The 27,179-nt window shown below is 39.6% G+C and overlaps 1 protein-coding gene across 3 annotated transcripts in view; it reads right to left on the bottom strand.

Moving 5' to 3' along the window:
- LOC148323186 (ras-associated and pleckstrin homology domains-containing protein 1-like) overlaps window positions 1-27,179 on the bottom strand; it is a 57,275-nt gene that overhangs the window by 10,321 nt on the left and 19,775 nt on the right. Inside the window, exons 3-12 of one of the 3 annotated variants that reach the window (XM_088314426.1) lie at window positions 16,659-16,817; window positions 16,465-16,573; window positions 16,248-16,381; window positions 14,907-15,155; window positions 13,772-13,918; window positions 12,820-12,999; window positions 10,402-10,476; window positions 3,783-3,860; window positions 824-898; window positions 539-623 (exon numbers count right to left, since the gene is read on the bottom strand). In XM_088314426.1, the coding sequence (XP_088170552.1) occupies window positions 539-623; window positions 824-898; window positions 3,783-3,860; window positions 10,402-10,476; window positions 12,820-12,999; window positions 13,772-13,918; window positions 14,907-15,155; window positions 16,248-16,381; window positions 16,465-16,573; window positions 16,659-16,787 (1,261 nt within the window). In that variant the 5' untranslated portion in view covers window positions 16,788-16,817. The remainder of the gene's footprint in view (window positions 1-538; window positions 624-823; window positions 899-3,782; window positions 3,861-10,401; window positions 10,477-12,819; window positions 13,000-13,771; window positions 13,919-14,906; window positions 15,156-16,247; window positions 16,382-16,464; window positions 16,574-16,658; window positions 16,818-27,179) is intronic. The other 2 variants (XM_088314425.1, XM_088314427.1) reach the window with 2 other exon arrangements.

Genomic DNA, 27,179 nt, shown 5'->3' with positions numbered 1-27,179 from the left:
GACAGCTGCACAATATTTTCTGTCTCCTGAGCATCTGGCTCGGACATGTATGGCCCAACGAACATAAATCCAACAAGCTCCTCTTCCTCCAACTCGTAAACTACCGGGATTCTCTTTTGAGATTTTGCTCTGTGAGTCAATCTCCGAGCTCTGCCATAGTTGTCTTGGAATTATGTTGCACTTGCGGGTTTGTCGCTCAGCAGAATCTCACTTCGGGAAAACGATTATTTTGTCAAATATACTAAATAATAAAAATCTTGCTTTAATATTTCTATTGCGGGTAATTACACAAAAAGATTTAATTTGGCATTTTCTGAACTTACTTCACACAAGGCCAATAAATGATTAAATGAAACATCTTCAGAATTACATTAAATCTATGGATTAAGGAAAGAACGACAATTGTCTGTTGACATCTGAGAACAAAACAAATTGTTCAACATGAAACTGACATGTCATGTTTTAAGTGTAACCTATTCAGTTGGGAATTGAGAAAACAAAAATCATGAGGTGGTGTGGTTTGGGTGCGTTTTATTACCCATTTGCAGTTCATTGATGGTTTCCACCAGCGACCAGTCTGGACTATAACCACAGTGGGACTTCTCCAGTAAACTGTCCAGAACCTGTGGCACAGGAGAATTCTTCACTTATTCTGATCACATGACAACTAACAAAAATTGCAATATAAGAATAAGTATATAAACCAAATGAAATACATAACTCACTATAGAACAGGTCAAAATACTCACACGAAGGCTATATGTCAATTACTGAAACTGATTCCATGTCATGCTATGAGGAGTGATTCAAATGGGAGTTGTACCTGTCTGACGGTTTGCCTCTCATCCACCATCATGGTCTTTGAGCTTTCATCTGACAAATGAACGCGAATCACCAACTGTGAACAAAAACATCATTCATCGATGGTGTTACGAAACACTCCAGGCCTCTTCAAATTAAGACAAAGTTGTAATGTTTCAGAGCCGGGAAGTCCGGCCACCGAAATAAGCCCTTGTGCGTGTGACGAACCGACAGGCGAAATGGGCAAATGAGAAAAATTGACTCGGAACGCGTCAGACGCGCCACTGTTTGTGTATGAAGAGACAGCAGCATGTGTTCAAGCGTGCCGGTATTTCCTGACTTCACGTAAGCTGTGCTTACCACCTGCTACTGGGGCATACCATAACAAGTGGGGGAGGGGGGCAATACCACAATCCCTATAACACCAACTGTGCATACTTATTGCATTGGGCGCGTTCGTGGAGAAGAAGAAAGAAGGGAAGAATAAGATGTAGACCAATAAGACCATAATAAGCCTACAATGAGGATAAGCGGATTTGAAGTTAATTAGCCAGTTAATGATTTTTAAATAAACATCTGCCGTTAGCATCTATGCTGTAGCGGCGCCATGCACGGACACTTCTTTTTTTTAGGGGGTTAACAGGGTAGGGGGCTTAGAATTTTTATGAATAAGGCTGGTGGGTTGAGGCATGAACGTACCGGGATAGTGGCCGAGGGGCGGGGTACCGACTGGCAAAAAAGTCCAGCTCTGCAGATAATGAAACTAAGGGGAAACAAAATCTAAACATAAATGGCGCTATTTGAAAAAGTAATCGCGCCCTGAGACTAATGGTTGTGCCGCACGTGCCAACAAATAACTTTTTGTCTAAATAAATAATAAATAATATTGCCTTTATTAGTCCCACAATGGGGAAATTCGAGATTCGAACCCAGGCCTCCTGGGGAGACTGGGTCCTGAACGCGGCGCCTTAGACCACTCGGCCATCCTGGCAGCCAGTATAATGCTTTAACTCAGTTATATTTTTGTGCATGAACTGCCTGTTTCAAGTCTTACCACGTCAGTTGCAGTTTCTGGCATGTGCCTTAAGTGCAGTCTCACACGTTGGTCCCCAAAATAACTTTGATGAAATGGCTTCTGTTGTGTAATGGCATGTCAATTATTGGCGTTTCTACAATGGCGTTTCTTTAAGTGGCCCGCTGTTGAAGAGATGCAGGGTGGACAGCAGATAGAGATTTATGTAACTGATAGTTCGTCTGTGATGTCACGCACATCGAGAAACGCCTGCGGCCACCGTGATGGGGGTCGACGCATTGTTTTGTTCTGGGGCTTATTCAGTGTTTGAAGAGAGAAATTTGGGAAAATGGTAAATTACTGAGCGGTGCTTGGCTGCCAGGATCTAAATGGGAAGGACAAAGGCTTCAGCATTTACCAGTGCCAATTCTGAACCAGGGCGAGAAAATTGAATATTTGCAGCAAAAAAGATGGACGAGAATGAATCAGCAGAGCTGATATCACTCTAGCCAGACACTTCTACATCAAACAAGTATGGGAGAGTCGACATCATACAAGGACATCACAGATGAATTTGCACTAAGGTCAAGGAGGCCACACTTCTGTAAATAATTGAAAAATCAAATTTTTAACATTAAAGAAAGCAACCATTCATGCTTGCGTGAAAAATATAGAAATGCACAGATGCAATGACAGCTCAGATTTTTTAGAAACTCTGCAGAACCAGCAGCATGTCTGGCGCCCAACTTTTGAGGGGTGAGCAGGCCCTTTCAGGATCACTTGAATGTTTAATATGAACGGATATAAAAATAAAAAATAACCCTAATACAAAGCTCTATTATATCATACAGTATTTTAGTTGACAAACGTGCACTGGGAAATTGAACCGCATGCATGAATGACACAAAGAATGAAACGTACGCTTCTCAAGTTCCTTAGATGTCACACATCATCAAATAGCATTTTTTTCTTAATTTAGTTACATTGTAAAGAGCAATTTATTTTAACACTTGTTGAGAATGTTCAAACCTTATAGTTTAAAAAGGGTTTTGCAATGGCAACATTTCTTTTTTCCCTTATTTCCCATGGGGAGATGTTTGCCGATATTTCTGAGCAGGATCAAAACACTTAACATGCGTACAATTCAACAAATACAGGTAGCAGGAGTTCATTTTGTGCTTGTGTGTGTGACGGGCGTCAAATAGGCAAGCAGCTAATCCAGCATTGCTCTTGCTCTCCCCTGTGGGGTTAGGATTTCACTCGCAATGGTCATTATGATGAGTGTTGCATGCGTGTGTGCGCATGACCCCAGCTGTTATCGACTATCCCTTTTCATTGTGGAGTATCACTGACCTGACCCACATTGCCTGGTGGGCTGGACATGTGCCAGAAACACACACACACGCACACACACCCCCACACACGCGCATGCACTCAAAACGGGAGCCTAATGGTACTTGTAGGCATGAAAGAAAAGGTTGTAGTGTAAACACAGAAAATAGTTTAATGATAAATAGTACTGCTCAAACCTTTACAGTAAAAACATGCAGATAAGCAATTTGGCATTCCCAAACTGAACTATTTGTTGATTTTTTTTTATTTTAGTATTACTTTTGCATCATCTTCTGGAATCATTTTGCCAAGAAAATATGTTGACATCAGTTAAGGAGATTTATTTAGATACTTCTTGCTCCCAAGGAACTCAACTATGTATGTTGGAAGTGAATCGAGTTTTATTTTTGACAAGTTTAGTGTGCTTCCAAGTTTTGTGAATTCTATAAGCGATTACAAGCACTTCAAGAGTGGTTGTCAATTATTCGCAGACTATTGGTGGCAAGGGCTTGGGCATTATCCCCCACGAAGAGCAGAAGAATACTGCGGTGTTTTAAAAGCATGATATTTGTATTGAAACTCATTGCATTTTACAAGTGTAACTAATGTTGTAAACAGCATATACAAAGGACCTCACCTTTTTCACCTGGGCCTCCTTTATCTTCTCCAGGGCAACTCTGATGTTGTCCGCCTTCAACTTGGCAGCGTGCTCCTCCTGCATGCATGCACACACATCCGTAAAGACACAAGGTCAGTCACTGCAAACAAATGACTTTACTCCATCCACTCCTAACTGCCTACAATTTAGCCGAACTTTACCTGACTCTTCCAGCAGGAATTCATCGCTTCTATCAGTTTTCACTCAATGATTCTGTGTCTGCGTTAGCATCCAATCATGCTGAAGAATTGAAGAACACTGCTCCAGAATTCTGTACTCCAGTTTTTCCAGTGTATTTCAAAATTGTGTCGCGACATATCCACTCACGTCACTTAACTTGGTTTAACACAAACGTGCGGAACAAGTCACAATAGCTCGGCGAGATAAAAAGCGATCACGAGTTGTCAGGGAAACCTCATCCTCAATATCATAAAGGCGGAATTAGCGACTGCGAGATGGTCGAGGGCTCAAAGATGCACTGCGCACATGAACACAACGCTTGGAGTTACCAACTGACGGCGTCCGCGCGTAGGAGGAAATTTCGTTCACACGACGCTCTCCTTTACGATAAAAACATAAAAATAATGACGCCACTTTGATTCAAACAAGTTACAACAATAACCCGTCAACTCATATAGCCCTTGGTATAAAACAGAAAATGACAACACCTAGAAGTCGAAAATATGATCAAAACACGTTCGGTAAGGTGACGAGCCCGCGATCAGGTTGGATGCAAGCTGTCGTCTAACGGGTCGAGTAAGATAACAGAAGCGTAAAAGGAGGTCGAACGACGGCTGGCTCTTAAGACGGAAATCTGAGGGGAAAAAAAGCAAATTATACCGTCTAATCTGTTTTCCGGACTGACGAGAAGGGGGCAACCAGAGAGCGTGAGAGTGTCGGGGCAGATGCCGGTCGGAGGAGGAGGAAGAGGAGGGGCGACGGCACACAGCCATCCCCCGTTGCAACGTTTTGTTCTTACGATGATGTCGGTACCAGATGTGGTCGGGTTGCTATATGTGTTCGGGGTCCTTTCGTGTCCTGCTAGCGCGCTGATGACGTCACGCGTTATATTTTTGTAGTATATTTCTTTGCCTCCATGTTTGTCACCCTGGTTTGTTTGTTCTGGGGTACTCAATAATAATAATTTTTAAAAAAGTATATTTACTGCTATTTTTGCGAGGATCATTTTTCAGTGTCCTGCGTGCCTTCGTAAGACGACTGTTCCGTTGCATTGGGAATCAGACTGGTTAAGAGTCGGAGGGAAAACATGGAAATGTTTTATTCACAAATATTTCACATGATATTCAGCTATTATATTCATACAATCTTGCAGCCCGAGTAAACCACGGCACTGTTGCAAGTTCGGCATGAGAAGCGTAAATGTTCCATTGCTGTTGCTGTGGCGGCTTCTGTTGGCACAGGCGGAAGTGACGAGAGAGCTGCCGCAGCAATATAACTGTAATGCAGTTTTTTTTTAACTTGTTTTTCTTAATTTAGCGAATCAAAATATGCAAATAGAACAGCCAGGGGTAAAAAAAAAAAGGCAAAGAAAGATAGAAAGCCATGTAATGTTTTTTTTATAGGAGTTGTGGTATTTCCCAGCACTCTTGTAATTGTATGCCCCAATAACAGGTGGGAGGCGAGGGTTATGTAATGGGGGCCGATAATTATTATGACAAAGGCCGGAGGGTCGAGGCCAGGATGGTAAGATCGCAGCCAGGGGGCGGGGGACTGACCGGCAAAAAAAGGTCAAGTGTTCACCCTCTGTTCGCAGGTAAATGAATGTGGATTTTGTTGAGAAAATCTACTCCCTTAAACAGAACTGGAATTGGAAATGGCTACAAGATATTAGAAAGTTGCTCCTTAAATGTAGTCATTCATTCACAAACTGCTCCACAGGGGGGAAAAAAAAGCCTTGATGTCATTAAAGTGTTGTAGACAGAAAGCGAAACACACAAAGTAGCATATATTAGGTGCCATATAACCTGCTTTGTCATTGCTAATGAGCCAAAAGTGTCCTATGTTAATACATCAAGCTATGCTACTAACTATTTCACATGAAAAAACAATGTTCTTTTGGATGTGCAAGTCTTACTACTTTTAATACTGCATGATGCTTTTAATCAACAGCTACATGCTGGGTCGAAGACGTCATCAGGCGAAAGTGATGTGTCATGTAGAAACTTAAGATGAAGATATCTCCAATTTTACACTGTTGTGGATAACACACTTGGTTTATCCCCCTAACACTGAATTTCATTCATCAGTTCAATGCTGCATTTAGGTTATTTAGCTTTAGACAGGGTTAGTGTTCCTTAGTGATGTCATGACAGTAGTTGTTAAATTTAGCACTGGAAATTAGCATTAATAGTTGTGATGTAATACTGACAACACTGTCTAATATAACAGAAAGAACAATAAGATGAAATAAATTAGATCCCCCCCAAAATAAAATGTGGATTTAATTTGACAAAAACCATGTTGCAACGTCAGCTTTTCTCTCTAACAATAACTGCTTGATTTATGTATGCGAGATGACTACTAAAAATAACTGAATAATTATAATATGGATAAGAACGAAACATTTTGAGAAAATAAAAATGGGAGATTGGTAATAGTATTTTACGCTCGCCAAATAATACCAGATAAAGAGGACAAATTCAATTAATTGAGCAGTTTTCCTCCTATTACTGTCGTCATAGCGAGCTTGCCATGCACATTTTTCCCTCTTTGGATATGCACTTGACCTATATTAGCGAGTCACTTAAATTAGATTCACTTAACTGCTTTGAAGTCACAAGGTCCAGTGTTCCTTTGAGCCGCGATTTGCATAGAGGCGTCACAAGTGGGCCAGCATTTGTGTGCATATGAAGGAGAGCGAGAGTGTGTGTGTTCGTGCGTGCGGGTGAATGGCAGTAATGCTTATGACTCATAATGCTGACATAGAAACAGTGCTAAATGAGAAAACATACAGCTGTCTACAAATGACAATTACACTTTGAGCCTAATCGATGCTGCATGGATAAAACAGTGAATCTTAACAGTTCTAAGTGGACCCACCACTTAAATCTAGGACCAATCTAGAACCTGAATTTAAAACAAGATTGAATCCAATCCAGTCTAAAAATAAATACAAATCCAAGGTAGAACCATGCCTAATCTTGACACATGCAGCAATTAAAATGGTTAATGATGAAGTAGGGCCACGCACACACATGCACAATGATGAGCCAGGGGATAAATAGTACTTTTTAAAAAAAAATCATTTTAATTTTGACTTATGAGAACAGTCAACCTGTGCAAAGCCTACACTGCAAAAACGGAAATCTTAAGTAAGATAATTTCTTAGATCTAACCTACGTTTGCTTATTTTGTTTGCTTTTGATCAAAAGAATTTTCTTATTTTAGGATTTTGCAGAATCTAGTGGTAGGAAAAATGGAAATGCAAAATACCAGTGTGTAAACATTTTTTTTTTTACTAAGCTAATTTTTCCCATTTCCAGTCATGGAATCGAAGCAAACAAAATACATCTGAATAGTCACAAATATTACATCTTGGAAAGACTGTAGTGTTTAATATGGGCCTGCTATTATTTATATATATATATATATATATATATATATATATATATATATATATATATATATATATATATATATATATATATATATCTAGAGAGAGTTCTGTTGGGATAGAATTTTGCTTATTTTATGTATTTTGCATAGTTTAATATACCATTTTCTTAAAATTTCCGGAGGACATTTTGCAGTATATATTGTTGAAATACAGTGAAACCCCGCTACTTCGCGGTTCACCTTTCGCGGGTTCAGTGCTTCGCGGGTCTAAAAAATATTCGGGGGTATTGTAGTTTCGCCGAGCGGCACGACGGGGCGCTGGAGCGGTTAGACGGCCGGCGTGCGGCGAAGAAGAGCGTGGGCGAAGAAGAGAGTGGACGGAGAAGAGCACGTTCCCCCCGGCACTATCGGGGGTGACGTTTCGCGCGGTTCGGACCGTACCAGAGCTCCGGCCGGCGTGCGTGGCAGTTAAGCCGAAGAGGAACCACTTCCGCCCGGGCATGAGGGGAGCGCGAGGCTGTCAGTTATGAATGAATAAATGAATAAATAAATGAAAAATGCCACCTTTCATTTCACAGGGCACACCGGACGGCGTACCAGCAGGTAAAAGTCGAAGTAATTAAATAAGTACAAAAAGAGGTAATTGAATAAATACAAAAATAATGGCTGGGGAATAAAAAAATAAGTTTTAATATTTTTTTTTTGTTATAACATGAATTTCACTCTCTCTCTCTACCCATATATATATATATATATATATATATATATATATATATAGATATATATATATATATATCTATATATATATATCTATATATATATATCTATATATATATATATATATATATATATATATATATATATATATATATATATATATATATATAGATATATATATATATATATATATCTATATATATATATATATATATATATATATATATATATATAGATATAGGTGCGAAGTATATATAAGTATTTTATTTATTTTTTTTTTTTGAAGGTGCGCCGCTACTTCGCGGATTTTCAGTTTTCGCGGATGGTCTCGGTCCCCATTAACCTCGATAACCTGGGGTTTACTGTACTACAAACACAAAAATCATATTTTTAGAAAGTCGTCTTATGCCTTGTCAAAAAAATAAACATTCGTTTGTGAATAAACATTCGTTTGTGAATATATAAAGCCAACACTGATTTACAACCTTATCAAAAGAAGAAACACAAACACGGGTTATTTTGGATAAATAAAGTTGACTTTAAAGCCAGTTGCAGCTGCTCGGAGGTAAATGGTTCTAAAAAAGTCTAACATTAATCTGACTGCATTCACTTAATTAGAAGCCACTAGGCTCAGACAGATGGCTAGTGCCAGATTTACGCCCGCTCTTTCTCTTAAAAAAAACAACAAAAAAAAAAAAGAAAATCAGGGTCCATCAATGCTAAGAAAGTACATAGCTAACTTGAATAAGTGAGGCCGAAGTGATTATGTGAAGTTAAGCACAAGATGGAAGATAAGGTTGTGGAAATACTGTAGAAGACGACTTGACAGCCGAAGCTCAAACACACTTGATGCCAGCCAACTGCTGTGAGCATGCACGTGTTTTCATATGACGGCCCTAGCAATCACTCCCCTCTGCTGCAAAGAGGATTATCGAGCCTCCATGCACTCAACACACACTCGCACAAACGGATGAAAAAAAAAAAATAACAACCTTCGCTCTTTGGCTATTAAGCTTAGCTAGAGAGCAGCTGAGTGTCTAAACGATACCAGAGACATTTATCTATTTTATCTAGAGAAAAGATAAAAACAGTGACGGCAATACGACAGGACAACCAAAGGGAGCAAGCCAGTTCCCACGCAGCAAAACAGCAATCTCGATGGGCTTTAAACAATTAATCGGCAGCTTGTTCTTCTGAACTTCATTGATCTGTGTTTGCAAGCACACCATTCATCCACTCAGCTCCATGACCACAACTGGCCGCCTCCCAAATAAACACTACTGCCACACAACTCACTCACGCTTGCGTATTTTTCAAAGTTCCTAAAATATCTTCCGCATTGTGAGTTTAAAATCTTCAGGCAATTTTGGTTTAATTCACAGGACTTGAAGGCAATTGCAGACACAGAATCGGTGACATTCACTTACCTGGCCTCGCCTCCGAGAAGACATTCAAAAAACATTTTGCTCATTAATTTGAGGCTTCTGTAAAGCACAATCACACAAGATGATGAGATAGTTTTGCGCAAATCTGCAACTACCAGAAATAAACTTTTTAACTCATTTAATCCCAGCTGTTTTCACGAGACGAAAAACCTAAATCAAAGCGTTTTTTCTGGATTTTGACTGATTTTGCAAGGCCTACAGATGTGTTCTAAAAATATAAAAACATGGCGCTATAATGCAAAAAAAAAAGACTAAGACGTATAAATACGTCTTGGGGAGGCAGGGACTGCAATTTTGAAAACGTTTTATGGATTGAATGAGTTAAGGTCCACGTTTTAATCCAGGATTTCATCTAAGAATTCTTTCAGAAGAAGTTAAATACAGTGGAAGTTCTAAAGTTGAACGCGCTACATTTTGTGGTGCTACTGTATGTTTCTACATTGCACAAACTATCTTAAGTTGAAGCACGGTCATATATGGCCACAGGTAAAATGAAAATAAAAGCATATATTTTAGATGAGACAAGAAGGGCGCTATAAGTTGATACCGAGTGGGGTTTGAACATTAGCAAGTAGCATTCATTGTTGTAGCATTACGCTGGATTGCCTTAACCCAATTTGTGTGATTGCACTTCAGCAAGTCTCCTCTTCCGAATGCGCACAAACCAACTTCCTTTACAAATCAGAGAGGAGGAGACGAAAGAAACATGCAAAGTGGCAATGCCTCTGGGAGCAAAAATAAAACTGAAACTGCATGCAAAAAGTCCATAATGTAAGGGGCAAGGATAGACAAGGCAAGGCGAGGCGAGGCGAGGCAAGGGGAGGGTTAGCATGCAGTGAGCGATGGAAGGTGGGGGTCACCTTGGTCAGCAGGTGTGAAGGTTTCCCTGCTATGTTTCTCAGAATCAGAGATGTTTCCCTGTCCAGATAGGAGTGCTTGAAGAAGGGAGAGAGAGAGACACAGAAACAAGACAGAATCCTGTGAATGAATGTGGCGTCTGGCTTTAGCAGGAAGCTGTGCGGTGAAGCAGCAGACGGCGGCAAAAGCAAGGAAATCTGTGGGGAAAAAAATACTACACACACACACACACACACACACCATATGTAACAACTATTATCATAATGACAAACTGCAGGAAGCCGCACATTTTTTTATGTTTTAAACATCCAAGAGTGGAAAGGCAAACAGGAGAGACTGAAAATACGAAACGTATGTATAGTCTCAAATTCAAGCATTCTGCATTGTGGCACAGAATAGACTACAACTCCAAATATAAGTTATTGTGACTTTCGGTGTCATACAAATAAAATCTTCCACACCGTCGGCGATCAACATCTTCCTAAAGCTTAAGCGAAGCAGCCGAGGTTCTTTCTGGAGCAACGGGCTTTTCATTGTGAGAGAAGCTAACAACAACAATCTGATATACTGCTCAGTTACCAGATTGGGCTGCATTTAGACATAACTGTTGAGCAGTTGATTTAAACCTTGTTCGTTGGCTAACGATTCGCATACGCACATAACCACTTATGTCTAAAGAAACGCACTTCTGGTTGAGAGCTTGAACCCGCTTGCCATCGCACGATGCCCGGACACTCCCCACGCAGCTCTTTTCAAGGGACAGTACACACAACAGTATTAGAAGATTTCATTCTGATCCAAGTGCAAATATTTGGATTTGATACTCTCGTTTCCATGCCCACTCAAATCCAATCACTGCCAATTTCTGCACAGCCCTACCTCAAACAGTGGCCACCAGCCTAATAGACGCTGCTCAATTAATCATCGGGCGGTTCGTCCACTTATCGACAACAATTGGCTAGAAGTGCAATGTAACTGACACTTGCTAATCGATTATTGATTAATATTTATGATAGTACCAGTCAACAGCAAATTTTAATTAGAGATGGCTTTCTATGCACCTAAATTGACGCCGAGTTAAAAATAATTTTTACTTATTTTTCTAGTACATCAGGTTGATGAGATAATTCAATCTTTTCTTTTTACGTTTGACCTATAAAAGCTAGAACAATACAGATTTTATCATGCGTTGTAATTTATGGCTATAACATTTCAGATAAAAAAAAAATCCAACTGTTGCTGAACCTAACCCTTAATTCATAAATATTACAAAATATAATACAATAAAATATATTACATGATATTATTATTGTTAGAATTATTGTTATTATGAAAATCCAATGTGCGAGAAAAAAAAACAAGGCAGTGCAAAAGAAAACGAGAATGGTTTACTTGCATGCAAAAATGTAATACCTAAATGAATTGTTTCGATATGTTTTTTAATTAAAAAATTTCCAATGCTCTGAATTTGTGATTCTCAACGGCATAGTCTCATTTCTCTAGTCCTCCATGAAAGTTGACTGATAATCTTTTTCATTAATCAAAAACACAAAAACAATAATCAACATTTTTGCCCATTTTATGACAGCAAACCACGACTGTTTGTGCAATTTCTGCACAATAATTTTGAAATGTCACGTTTTTGAATAAAGACGGAAATCAAAACATGATACGATTGACTGACAAATTAATCGATTATTGAAATAATCGTTAGTTGCAGCCCCATTTAAGGGGTTCTACAACAGATAGAATAATATTAATAACAATAATAACAATATACAGTATTTAAAATATATACATAACTGTACAGCGTATATACAAGTACTGTTTTCTATTTTCGATCTGCCTCATCTTTCTAAATCTTGTGTGCTTCATCTCTAGAAATCATTTTATCGAGAGCATTAGCATACTCTAGTAATATTTAGGTCATACACATGCACACACGATTAGGCGAGTGCGTGTGTGTGCGCACGCGTATTCTGTGCGCCAAGGTTACGCTACGTGCAGGGCTTAAACTACATCTCAATAAGACCATCATGAACCTTGAACATCCTATCAGAAAGATGTTTTTGTATAGATAATAATGATTGTGATGAATATTATGATGTTTTTCTGTTATCTACTGGACACCCCAAATATGCCAGTGAGCAGCCGGATGATTATTACTCGTTATAAATTTTAATACTGATTGATTTCAATCCTTAAAAACATGCACTTCCTGGATATTGGGTCTTAAACTGCGTGTATGATTTTAGCCTATATGCCAAATGTAATCTCTTTAAAAATGAAAGCAGGCTCAGTTTAATCCTGTGCAGACAACAGGTGCCTCGAACAAGCTATCATTGGGGCCCAGTGAGCTAAAATAAAATGGAGGTAGAACGTTGGCATTGGTCAAATTTGGTCTGTAAGCGTCCGCTTACCTCTGTGCTGTCCCGACTCTGGCCAGTGCCATTGGCTGGGTGTGGGGCTGATGCAGGATGGCCATCGGAGTTGCTGGCATGGAGAACGTTGTCCAGGGAATCCATGGAAGAGGCAGAGTTGACAGACGTTCCTGAGGCTGATGTGACGGAGGAGCGTGAAGAGTGGATGACAGCTCGCACCTACAAGGGATTTACTCTGCATCATTACAAGGAAAGGAAATGACATGAATTCCGTTGATCGTGCGGGATCAGTTGAGGCAAAATTGAGTACACTACTTTGCTGCAACCAACTGAGATGCTGTTTATTCACGCAACTACTTTGCTGTCCAGCTGCTTCCTGAGAAAAGTGCTCATCTCGTCATTAGCTCATTATACAGTTAATTCAAAAGGATCCTAGAAAAGGTGGAGCTGATTTATTTTTTTTGTTGTCGTTGACATTTTTTCTTGAAACACATTTTCTGTAATTTCTCCATAAAGAATCACTTGACAGAGTAGATATTCCTTAAACAAGCAAAAACAAAAAAACATTCTATTTTAATTAGTGCTGTCAAGTGATCAAATTCTTAACTAATTAATCACAAAACCATTTTTTGTGAAGCTTGTAATAAATATTTACTTGAATAATATCTTGGAATTATTGCAAAATCACCAAATATAAGGAACAAAACTCTTAATGAATTAAATAATTGAGCCTCTCCTAACTTTACAGAAAAGGAAAAAGACATTAAAGCTGTCATGTAAAGTTGTATTTTTATTATTCTTTGAAGAGTCAAACATTTGACAGCCACAACACAGACAATTAATCCAGGCATAAATCTAAATTGTGATGACAAAGCATCAGACGTTATAACATGATCATAACGACTTACCCCTCCTATGCATATAAATAAATTTTTTTTTTTACAGTCCAAAAATCGAAGGAAGGTATCATTAGCATCATCGTTAAGTTTACCTCATGCTCACTGACGGTGCCGACCGATCCCGTGCGCCGGTGCTGCCGCTGACCGGATGCTGGGCGCCGTACCGAGGCCGACGTGGAGGTCGAGCCGAGCGAATGGGAGGAGCTTTGACGGGCAGCTTCGTCCATGCTCATTGATGCCTGATGGAAAGGCAGTGAAAATAATCTTGAGGATTCACCGCAGGCATCTCAGTCAGCGTGACTCAACAGAATTTACTGGATGGTAATTCATTTTATAATCAAGTGGACAAATAAAATAATCTGCTTAATGAGTTTGGCCTTGGTCTTGTGACTGGCACCAGGGAGGAATGTTCTCATTTTTCTTAAAGGTTGCCATTTTTAAATCCCGCTCCAGCATTGCCTTTAAACAAACACAGACATGCAAAGCATCTCAAAGAGAAATGGAATTATTCCTTGTCAGAATTGTTGATTTTTAACATGGAACATGGAACATATTTGTTATTGTCCAATATACATGGATGAAAACTACATTTGACTGGTTTTGCACTTCAGGCTGAATACACTTTTTGAGACGTGATTCTCTCATTCAGAATTAATTCTAAACTAATAAAGACAGGGATTGTTTGAATTACAATAAAGAAATTAAGTAATTTGACACACCACGCAAAGCATCAAAAGAGTAAATTATGCATCTTCTGCCATTTAGTGAAACAGCATTTATTTGTTCTTTCTGTCACTATATGTCACTGGCATCGTGGAACACAGACACATTATTTGCAGTAAATACTGTTTATGACCACGTAAGAGAAATTTAATCCAGTGCCACACTTGACGAGCTCTCACGTCCCGCTCATGTGTCGCAGAACGCTGGCTGGGAATCACTATGTAGCAATCATTATTTTTCTTCTTTGGGGGAGGTAACACGAATTCAAATGGAAAGAGAATTACTCGGAACAGCACATTCAAAAATAACCTTGGTTAATGAGCTACATATTGCTTCATCAGAAACAAGTGAATCACAGTACATCTTGCACTTGCTCTTATGCTTATCAGGGTTGCATTTAGTGAGAGCCTCACCGTCAAACTATTTCTCCTTTTTCTTAAACAAATACAGTACTTAACATGATTTATCTTTTTCTTGCAACTCTTCACGTTAATACTAACATACCTTCTCGAGCTGGGCAGTGATGTCATCCAGGCTAAAGTTAGACGCCAGCGCCTGCCTCCCTTGTTGGCCGGGGGCAACCCTGATGGTGCCGGCAGGCGAGGCCCTCGTGCTGCTGCTGCTACTGCTCGCTCCGCTGCTGCCGCCGCCGCCGCCGCCGCCGCCACTAACACTGTTACCTCCACCAGCGTCGCCGCTTCCCGCCGCCGATTGCTGCCTGCTACTGCGCCCTGCTGGGGGCTTCTGACGAATCTAGACACAAAAGTGTGGAAAAGGATAATAGATGAAAATTTACACAAATTGCGATCCATGATTTTATTTAATTAATCATATATGTGGAGAGGCATATATTCTAGTGAGGCATTTATTTACTGAAAGTGACATTCTGCAATGCTGCTCCGTGTGTGTTAATGTAGCAGTTGCTTGAAGATTTATGATTACTGGAACAACTATGCTAATTTCCGGCAGGTCATTTAAATTGCATTTTATTAGCAATAAACCAGCATACTTTTGTAAGACTAAATTTGGTTGAACATGTTTTACATTATGTATCAATTTTATATCAAACTTCAACTGTGAGAGAAAACAGCTTGAAGCAAGCATATTCTGCATCTTATTTAGAGAACTGCATGAGCACAAGAGTGACAACAATACGTTGTAATGTCTTTTAATAATTAAAAATGAGTTTAAAGCATGAAGTAGTGGTTGAACTATTTAAGGTTGAATGGTCACTCCCAGAGCTGGGCGGAACGGTCCGGCCCTCCAGCCCGGCCAGACGTTCATTATCGGGGCGAGGTTCGGGAGTGACACATTTAAAAAAAAAAAAAAACGGGTTCAGTTAATCAAGGCGGGAGATTTTAGTCCGGCCCACAAATCAGCAATCGGGCGTGTGATGTTGCTGCGATCAAATGGGGTAGAACGGGGACGGGGGCCAACAAATTTTATGAATAAGGCCAGTGGGCTAGCCAGATTGCGACCGCCGGGTGGGGAACTGACCAGCAAAAAAGGGTCAAGTGCCCAACTCGGGTCTCTCTGGTTATGACAATATAGGAAAACATTCATTCACATATTGCCATTTATTTGTTACCAATTTTCCCCCTTTAAAATAAATAGAGAAATTGTTGAACAAACAATTACATACTGGGTTCTGATTTCAAAACTTGCATTTCCATCAATTTGTTGTGTGTATGTGGTAACATAACGGCCCTCTGAGGGAAACCATAACTACGATGTGGCTTATTCACAAAAATGAGTTTGACAGCCCTGCTTTAGACTATTTAGCTGTAGGTACAAAACATTAGAAAAATCTCCAGGCATGTTGCAGCGTCAGAACAGTATGTGTACCTTGGTATCGGTGAGTCCTAGACGTGCCATGCTGCTGTTCTGTTTGGGGTTGACGGTGCTGAGCTCCTGTTCAATGGAGCTGAGGTCCGCCATGAGGGCATCCAGATCGACATTTTCCCCCTGATTCAACGCCTCTGCAACCACACAGAACAGCACCTGGGTTAGACATTGCAAAAAGGACTCAAATGAGCACCCGTTACTGGCGTGGTATTCCGACCATTGATGTTATAGATGGAGAATCTGTAGGAGAAGTTGGCCATGTTGGTCTCCTGTCTGAGGGGCGCCTTACGCTGAGGGGGGCGCTCAGGGCGCCCATCATCCAAGCTCTGCATGGTCCAAAAACAATAGGAAATGAGTGTCACACAAAGTAAAAGCCAAGTCGAAGAGGCCTGTTTAGTTGAGCATGTGTACCTGAGTGAGTTTGTCCAGTTCTCCCAGCCAGGCTCCAAACATCTTATCAAGATCCTGATCCTCCTTATCGCTGTCCTCCTCTTCCTCCCCTTCTCTGACCTCCACCTCCTCGTCCGACAGCTGGTCCATCTTGGGAGAATAAAGAAAAACACACGTCACCTGTGAAATTGACAAGTGGACAACGACTATCTTGGATTACAGTATCTTAAAAAAGGTCAACTTGACTCAAAGGGAATAAAATAGATGACGATAATATTTGACAGTAACTCTGTCCCAGGTGATTTTAGACTGAAAAGGGATTTTCATGGGAGAATCTACACGGCCCCCTCCATGTGCAATTTGGATCAGATCTTGATTAAATTACACTTTTCAGACTACAATACCTACAATTTCATGAAGGTATTTTGAATTTTTTTTTGCCAATGTAAATTTTGCCAGTTTTTTAAAAGGCTGTCAAAAAAAGTTGAATAAACGATTAATAAAATCACAATGACAAAGTAGAGTAAAAAAAACTTAAAATACACTTAAACAATTCTAACAAAAAAGCAAAACAATATAATAAAAAACAACTATTGTACGTGATAATAAAGAAAACAAACAACAACAACAATAATAGAAATAAAAATATAAATTAGGGCTGAGCAATATGGTTGAAAAGTGTATCATGATATAAGTACTTCCATATCAGTTCATATCAATCTGTATTGAATATTATGATTAAATTTTTACCCTTTAAAATAAATAATAAAAATAATGAAATTATTATTATTAATAATAGTAATAATATTAATAATTGTATAATAATAACAATTCAATAATAATAATAATAAAAATAATAATAATTTATGTGCTTTCATATTAAAATATAATATTTAACCTTAAATGATAGGTCAAGACAAAACAAGTCATATTAACAGGTCAATTCAAAGTTAAAATGAATTTTTTTTTAAACATAATGCTTAGTCAGGCTAGGCGAATGACGATATAAATATTTCATATCAGGCTTTCAATTAGCATACGCATGCCACACACGCTCACATGCACTTCTTTGACGGTTTGGCGGACAAGGTTAATGGAAAAGATACGAGGAAAATGCTTTTGTGCTCCAAATTTCCTCTTTAGTGCTTGTTGTTGTGATACAAATCGAACATCATAGTGTGACCTCTGCCTACAACACACAGAATGCCAGAGGTCCAGGTTTCCTTCCTGATTTTTTTTTTAATCAAAATTATATTGAGTGCATGGATTATTTCCCAGGCCTACTATAAATGATTAAAACTTAAAAATCACAACAATAAAATAATCAAACTATATAAATTAAATTAAAGAATGGGTGGATAATAAATCATTATTTTATATGGCAATGAGGTTGCTGCCTTCTGAACCCAGTTGGAAGAATTGTTATCGAACCAAATGTTCCATGTAAACAAATTAAGTGACTAATCTATGCTGATGAAAACTTCCTAGGGGAAAAGTAACAAAATAAAAGGTTTGTTGAGCAACCATGAGCAAAACTAAAAGGGCCAAGTAAGATCTGACAGCGCCATCCAGTGGCTTAAGCGTATACAATTAACACAATGTTCCTAGGTTGCTTAGTTTTTCTTCAGAGTATCTTCATTGATGGACATGCAAACGATTAAATCAATCAAGCTAGCAGAAAATTAAGTAGGAGTAGACGAATGAAGATGAACAGTAATTCAAGCCCCGCTATATTTAATCTGCCTTTTACATGATCGCTCTCTAAATATTACCATACTGTCTCCACCCAGGCAGTGACCCCAGCACAAAGAGCTATTTCTGGGCTACTGTTTTGTCGTCGCCCCTCTGCCGGGGAGCCAACACACACATTAGATTAGAGAGCAGAATCGCACAGAGCCATAAACAAATACATTGAAGAACACGCACACACGGGAGAGGAGTGCGGCGCTACAATTAGATCCTTGTGGATTGGCTGCCCTGTCATTTTAGAGGCCTGAGCACAGGGCTGCCCTGTGTGAGCCTGTTCGACGACAGGAACTACCCCCCAGCTGCAGTCTTGTACGACAATTTACTATTTGCACAACGGCGCCCATTCAAGGAAAGGAAACGCTAACGTCCAAATGCAAAGACGATCACAACCTCTCACCTGGGGTTTTACTTGCCTCAATATCAAACGTTAATAAAACTAAAAAGAGAATTATAGTAAAGTAAGCATTGTATGCAGATTTCTTTTTTTAAATAAAGGAGGCAAGTACAATAGGATGTTATACTTTGTTGTATGAATAGCCATTCGCAACAGGTGAATGCACACGTTTATTGGACCTTCCGCATCTAAAGACAGAGGATTTTTATGGTTCTGTCACTCAATATCACTGACAAAGATAGAAAGATACATTTGTAATTATTAAATAAACTTTAGACATGTTTTGTGAAACTGTTGATCACTTATGGCCACGGCACCCAAACTGTGAATCCCCAAAATAGCCAGAAAGTAAGAAAATGTTGCTAATTAATGATTTCAAGTTACAATGTCATAAAGTTCTTTTAATGTGGCCTCCCTCTCTTGCTCACTCTCTCTATTATTTTAGCATAGAGTGGGGAAAAAAAAAACATAGAAGAGGCTTCTTTGCTGCAGCGAAGATTTCAATTTAAGACTTGCATTAAGCCAATGTAGCACATTTCTGTTTGGTGCACGTTATCATTACATCATCACTGCATGCAAGCCGGTGCAGTGAGGGGCAAACTCCTTGTCTGAGGCTTAAACAGATTCATCGTATTCAAATGTATATACAGTACATAGAGTACAACAAATCAAACCTGGAGTAAAACAAATACAAGATGTCGGATGGTTAACTGCCGTGTAGCCGCACATTCTTGACTTCCGAGTGGTCCAAAAACACAACTACATTTTCTGTCAAACAGAGCTGAGACAGCAATTCGTCCTAAAGACCGACAGTATACATGTGTGTGCTTGCGTAAAGTAAACACCAATTACTTTGCTGCAGAAGCCACACTCCTCCTGTCTGACAAACTGAAACCATGCAATCATGTCCCCCCCCCGTCTTTCCACACAACCCTCTTCTTCTTTTTTTTTCCCAAACAATCCACCACAGTTCCACGCAAAAAAATAATAAAATAAAATTATATATATATATATATATATATATATATATATATATATATATATATATAATATATATATATAATATATATATATATATATATATATATATATATATATATATATATATATATATATATATATACATATAATTTTTTTGCAATTATATCATTTAGAAATGGTGAATGTGGTTGCCTTACACACGTGCAACAACCACTACTATTCAACTTTCATCCTGCTAATTTGTAAATGACATCACCTCGGGAAACCACGCCTACAAAACTGGCGCAACCTCTGGCTTCAATTTTTCCCACACAAACAGAAACTTGGCAGAAGAATGAGGCAGAACAGCTCATTATGCAAAATGTGCCCAACTGAAATTGTTTCACTCCAGTCCTGCGGGTGGTGGTAGTGCACATTTCAAATTGGGTGTCAACTCACACACACGGCATCCTCTGCGAGATCTGGTAGGGAACTGCGACACATGTGAAGATCTGTGCCAACTTTAATTGGTAACACATTCCTTGGTTTGAGACCTACCCTTCTTGCATTTCACACCTGGGCCTTGAGTGAAGTCCGACTTAGTCCTACTTGAATAAATCCCTCTCATAATAGAATCATTTATGACACCGCGGCTGGACAAATAATATACAGAAACACACTTACACAGTACTGAGTGAGTGTCGGACGACCTAGGTTCTCTTGAAAGGGACGTCTTGAAAATAGCCTCGCAAGTGTATCTGCAATTAAATCCACATTTACCTTCGGCCATTGTGGTTTAAAAAAAAAAAAGCAAGAATATATTTTATTTATACTTTCGGGTGTGTTGATTCTGCATAGCGCTGCCCTCTCACGAGAGAGTATCCAATCACAAAACGTGTTCATCACCTTCAGCGTAAGGCCAGCGAGAAGGCTCACTGTAACCAATTCGTGATCTGATTGGCGATCGCAACTGTCTATCAAATCTGAAAACTCATTGACTTTGACAGAAGAGATGTCCGCACAATTGTATCTGAAGGCCTCGGAAAGAATAACGCGTGCTACTGGTATTGTGAAACCTGCCTGGCAACACGAGCTAGCTGAATTCTGATTGGATAATTAGAATTAGAATTAGAAATCCCTTTATTGTCATTGTACTCAAGAGTGCAACGAGATTAGAGAGCTCCCCTCTCCAGTGCAATACAGCAATAATACAGACAAATATATAAATTAGATAAATAAGAGAGTGCAATGGAAAATAATACTGAAGGGTATATAAAAACACATCACGATGTTGTTCTGCAAGGTAAGGGCGGTCTCGTGTGTGTGTGAGAGTTCAGAATGGAGATGGCTCTCAGAAGAAACTGTTTCTCAGTCTATTTGTCCTCGAACTAAAAATACAAGACTAGAATATAATATGTGATGTGTATCAATGTGAACAAAATATTTTTTCTTGATTATGTTAGCCCAGCAGAGAAGGCCCACCACTGCTGACGCATCATTAGCCGTGTTTCCATAACAGATTCCAGAACGGCTTGGCATCGTGTCATCATATCATTGGGAAAAGCGAGAGGGTTAATAAGACTTAAACCTGGCACGCTTTCAACACTTGACACAGGAAGTTGTCCTCACCTCCAGGCTGTGATCTTTGACATTTCACATGGACTTTGACAGCAGCTGTTGTGTAGCAGAAGGAAAATGACAGATGCTCATACAGTGTTACAGGATATATTTTTAGGCCTGAGAGAAGGGAGGACTCCAACATCTGTAGACGCATGCATCTGGACCAGGCTTACAGCCGCCCGCAGCATAGCACAGCACACAACCCAAATCTGGCCTGACGGTGCCACAACTAAACCGAAAAAGCGTTTGAAGTCCCTTCAGCATATTCAACATGATCTGCTCCCACCGAGGCACATGTCATATTTTTAGGATTGCCGAGTGGGGCCATAATACAAACTTAGAGAATAATCAAGGGAATACAGACAGTTAAGATGGACGCAAATGCTAAAGTTAACTTAAAGGAAAGAACAGACTTCCCTTAAATGACACAAGGTCCAGCAATGCCAGTTTTTTTGTAATGCGGCGAGAAGTGTTACATTCATTATGTCATACAATCTGTTTCTGTTACAATCCATAAATGGTCTCAGAAGGTAAAGTTTCAGTGAGGATGCACATTGCTATTTAGCATGTAAAGTTTGTCAGTGGTTTCATGATTAGCATATAAATAAACAAAATAATAATAAATTATCTCTTGAATTAGGAGCTTTTCTAGTGAGGTTAAGCGGTTCTAAAAGCTGGACGGCTGTTTACTGTATTTGCTGCCTTGTTTATGCGACTATTTGAATTCTTGAATTCTTTTCATCAACAAACATAAATTTCGATGAATTAGACTTTTCCAAATATGTACTTTTAATAAAAATGTTGGCCACTGTCAATAAACATCTTAGATGCCTTTTTCAGACAGGGAGCGTGCCAATTTTTTTTAGGGTTTTCCCGAAATCATAGGCCTAACAGTAGAGTCAGAATTGATTTGCCTATGCCTTTAGAAATACAGTTGAGTCAATTCATAAATAATATATAACACTTCATTATTATTGTCATTACATCATTCTCATTCTTATTATCAAAACCGGAGATGAAATGAAATGAGGGCAGATTCGGAACCAGTGAAAAAAAAAAACCCTACATCTCTGATGGAAAAAAAAAATGTGTTGACCGATGTTATTGGACAACTGGTTTCAACAAAAAGGGATGAGAGTTAAACGTTGGCTATCCACTATCTCTACAGTTGCCTTCCTGCCTGAAAATACCCCAGATTCTGCAAAATCTGTAGTTTGACTTCAACCCACCATGCTGTATCGTTACCGCCTTCCACACACAATAGTGACACAAGAAAAGCAAATTTTGCAGAGCACTGTGAAAATGGTTTCTAATCGGTTATTGTTATATTGTTATATTTCATCAGTACATCCCAAAAGGCCCTTGACGGATTCCTGATGGTGGTGTTGCAATTTTAACGGACTTGTATCGGGGAAAACAAAGGAAGGGGAGCAGTAGAAGCAGAGGAAGTGAAAGCCTGCGGATCCATCAACAAATGATATCACTACCCTTGAGACTGAACATGGGAGGATGACATCATTTCCTCTTCCGCTCTCGCCCTGCTTCTTACTTGATGCGAGGAGCGGAGGTAAATCCAGAGGGAGGCAAGGAGAGACAAGCTGATCCCTCACTTCCGCACACTCTTCTAGCCAGGATCGATGCATGGAGCATTTCCCTCCTGCATTATCATCCTGATTGCTCAGCAAGTCCTTGCGCAATCACACACACTAGTGCACTTAACAAGACGTAAGCATGAACATTTGTATTCATGCCATATCTGATGCCCGATTTACCCCTAATTGTGTTTGTGAGACTGATCTCAGCTGCTCCGAGTGTTGCTGAGCAGCTCCGTAACATGAAACAAAACAAGATGCATGTGCCAGATTTTGGCCTTCTATTTTGGCCACTGCAGAAAAAAAAAACGAAAAGGCGGCAATAAGTATGTAAAATAATGTGCCTGCCGACAAAGCATTGACTCCACAATGCCTTTTTCTTTTTTTGCGTGGCCTTTGTTTGCAAGAATAGCTAGATTTGGTTGGCAGGGACTACATAATTAGATATGCATGGTGAAGGATTTTTGCATGCATTACATAGTTAAACGAGAGCAAAATACAATACTTCGCCCATACATCTCTCTCTCACACTCTGCGTGCGCGTGCGCGTGCGCGCGTGCATGTGTCTGAGTGAGAAAGAGGCGATTGACCTGTACACTGTTGAGAGGCCAGGCCCAATGCCTACATCGATGATAATTCTATCCTGGCATTGACTGGGAATAGAAAACACATTCATTCAATATTCTGGAGCCGCAAAGTCTGGTGGCGGCGATCGTTTTTGACCTTCACCAGGACAAATTATTGTTTATATGCAGTCAATAACACTTCCAAAACCTGAATACTGACAATATTTGCGTTTTGAAAGGCCATGTAAAGATAAGCAAAAAACTGAAAAAGCTCCCTGGGTTATCCCTTTTCTAACCCGAATATTTGGTGATATTAACAAGATGAGGATACCGCCTATGAAAGGAACCTTAGCTTGTGTTCTATGTCTGCTCCATCCGCAAGGAATGTTGGCCCTTTGAGAACAGGAAGTACTTGTATGCACAACGATGACACCTGCTCAACTTCGTCTTAAGTTGCCACTAGCTAAGTGAGGCTAATATAAATAGATTTCTCCGGGGTGTTTTCATGTTATTTTTCATCTGTACGGCAAAAATCACAGTGTGTATATAGTAGTGCTTCTCAATTATTTCCTGTCACGCCCCCCCTACCAAGAAGAAAACAATTCGCGCCCCCACACCACCATTTATTTTACATTTTGTACTAATATACATGTTCTTTGTATATTGATGTTAGATTGTCAATAAAATATACCCGAACAAAGCTAAATTGATAAAAAATATAATTTTGAGAACAATTATAGTGAGGATCTCAAAACGCAGTCCTCTGTTGTGCAAATATTGATGAGAGGATAAATATTTACTATACATTTTTGTTTTGTTTTCTTAAACATTATTAACATGAACAAACCAAACAGTTATTAATACGTACATAATATAGAAAAGACAAAAAGAAGAGTCAGGGGGATTTTAAACAAAAATTCTCTATAAATAACATAAAGCAACAGTTTTAATTTTTACTCTAGTTTTTTTTATGTTTACAATACGTTTGACGTCGAACCTCTTTGTCGTGATGACGTCAGCCATTTCCGTGTTCCGGCCTGAGAGCGTCTGCTAAATCGCTAACGTAGCCGTCGTCTTATTTTATGTTGAGATACGTAATGGTTGCAATACAACATTTCTGTTCAGAGCTGCTGGCTCTCCGCCCAAACACGGTTTGAGTCAGACTTCTGTTAAAATTCGAGCATACATCGAAGCAATTCATTTTAGCGATTAGCTCGCTTAGCGCCTCCGTGCTCGCCTCCTCGTTTAGAACGCTACTTGTTTGCGGAGTCGTTTCTTTGCCATCACCTAGCTTGTTGCTGCTGCTGTGCGTGGACTTACATATAGTTCAAATAAAGACTGTTCTGATGCGGTGGCGCAACTTAGCTTGGCGCGGGGCATTTAAGTAGCGGCGAAAGAAATCACTTCCGGGTTAACGAGCGATAGGGCGACGCTTTTTTTTTTTTTTTTTTTTTTTTTTTTTTTTAAATCAGTACTGCGTGAACTAGGGGCACAAACAGCTTTGACGAGCTGAAACTCGCGTTGTCTGAGATCGCCTTTTTCGGTCCCAAAACGATGCATCGTTCAGCCGTACTACGCCGGAAAACAAAGCATGTTCCCTAGGGTCCCACGCGCCCCCTCAGCATCGCCCCCTGGGGGGGCACGCCCCACTATTTGAGAATCACTAGTATATAGACACATAGGGGTGTGTTTGTTCGAATGGTTCGGAAACTGGAATTTCGACCTTAACCCAGTGCTTCTCAAGTAGTGGGGCGGACCTCCCAGGGGAACATGCTTTTTTCCGCCGTACTACAATAAAGTGTAATTGCGTGTCCAGTCCACTGAAGTAGTGGGCAGTGGCGCTCTCCATGCCCATTGTGCGCTGCGAGTATTAACTACGGTGTAGGTTTGTTTTGCAACGTAATTCTGTTATTTATAGTTGCGGCAGAGAGTGGGCGGTGGGGTTGAGGCACGACGTGTTTTCTTCTTGCTAGGGGGGGGTGTAACAGAAAATAATTGAGAAGCACTGAACCTGCATTGTAAATATGAAGATGGGATGGGAATTGTAATATTCGAGACAACACTCAAAGTAGTTTGCTCAGCATTTAAGCCCTCCAAAGTGCGTCAGAGTGTACTTGTGGAAAACATTTGCGAATGCTACAATTAGGTGGTTTTAGGGCAAGAAGGATCAAAATACTACTGAGTACAGGGAGCCTTGTACTTCCTGACTATGTAATTGTGACCTTTTGCTGGCAGTTGAGGCTACAAAATTTGATCGACTTGGAGCAGCGGCTGAAGAAACTGTCAATGGCTAGTTCCAACACACAAAGCCAAACGTGAGCTTAATGGACCACACCAAACAAAGCGATGAAAACACTATGCTGCCCCTCAAATGCGCTTGATTTCACTTCAGTTCAATTTCATCGGAGCCACATTCATATGTCTCCTCATATAAAATAAAAAACCATGCAAACACACCCTCCAACCTCAAACAAGCACCCTGCGTTCATATGGTATTTATAAGCATTTTGGCAGACATGGGAGTAGACGAGCACACACACATTACGTTTACACTTCAGCTCCAAACTAACGAGATTTCCGAAACGCAGACGACAGAGTTGTGGACACAAAGCATTGTGTCCATTGTGTTGTGGTCGAATGTGTCCAATTATTTTTTGCCAAAACGATTTAGACTAAACGTGACACTGACAGCAATGAATTACAACTGCACTGTATAGTTCATCTCAAAATAATCATGAGTGACAACTAATCTATATCCAGAGATGTGTATTTGACTACATTACCTTGATCGTAAGTGTAAAATTTACAATAGACTAAAATTTAATTGTCTTTTTTTTTAATGAATATTTGCACTGATGAACCTCTACTTCCCACAGATGACATTATGTTATTGTTCTTCAGAGAGCAAACGTGTTGAGACTTAATCAACAGCACCTCTGCTGGTTGTAACCGAGTAGTGCACTCTTAACTGCCGCAATTTCTTCAATAATTATTTATTTAATCAATAATCACTTCAAGGCATAAGATCAAATTCTTAACAATGAATACATTGACATATACATTCCTACAGGTGACCTTTGCACACCAAAGAGCATACAATTTAGGAACTATCAAAAAAAAAAAAAAAAGACGTAAAACTCATGTATTGTGTGAGACTTTATTGAGCCTCACCTCAGTCAAGAATCAATGTGTGCTGTGAATTTTCTGTAGCAAATCAATTTCCAAAGCTGTTGTGAAATCCAAGCGGCTTCGCGGTTTGAAAAATGGTATTTAATAATAAGAAGTGCCAATGTGTGCACAGGCCAGTGTTTGGCAACTGTATTATACCAACACACAATGCAGGGTTCCACACTAAATTTTCATGTGCACTGATTCTGATTCTGCTCCCAACTGTCTCAGTTGGTCGCACCAGCATTTGATATGATTGCACAGCAAGACCATGCAAGCTGATTAACAGTTGTCTGAATTGGTGTCTCATAGTTTCATTCATGAAGTTAAGACTGACTTGAGTTATTATATTGGCAAAATATTTGACTGTGCATGGGAACTTTGTTCGTAACCAATGATTGAATTTACTTAATGGTGCCATAGATGTATTAAACAAAACAGGTACATATGTCATACCGTTATACCGCTTTAGAGCATTGTGGAAACGCACACT

This window comes from Idiotropiscis lumnitzeri, chromosome 14 (genome assembly GCF_059441095.1).
Source record: "Idiotropiscis lumnitzeri isolate Australia: NSW breed Sydney's pygmy pipehorse chromosome 14, RoL_Ilum_1.0, whole genome shotgun sequence".
Lineage (NCBI taxonomy): Eukaryota > Metazoa > Chordata > Actinopteri > Syngnathiformes > Syngnathidae > Idiotropiscis > Idiotropiscis lumnitzeri.
The sequence above is the reverse complement of the archived record's forward strand: the minus strand, read 5'-3'. Positions and strand labels throughout refer to the sequence as shown.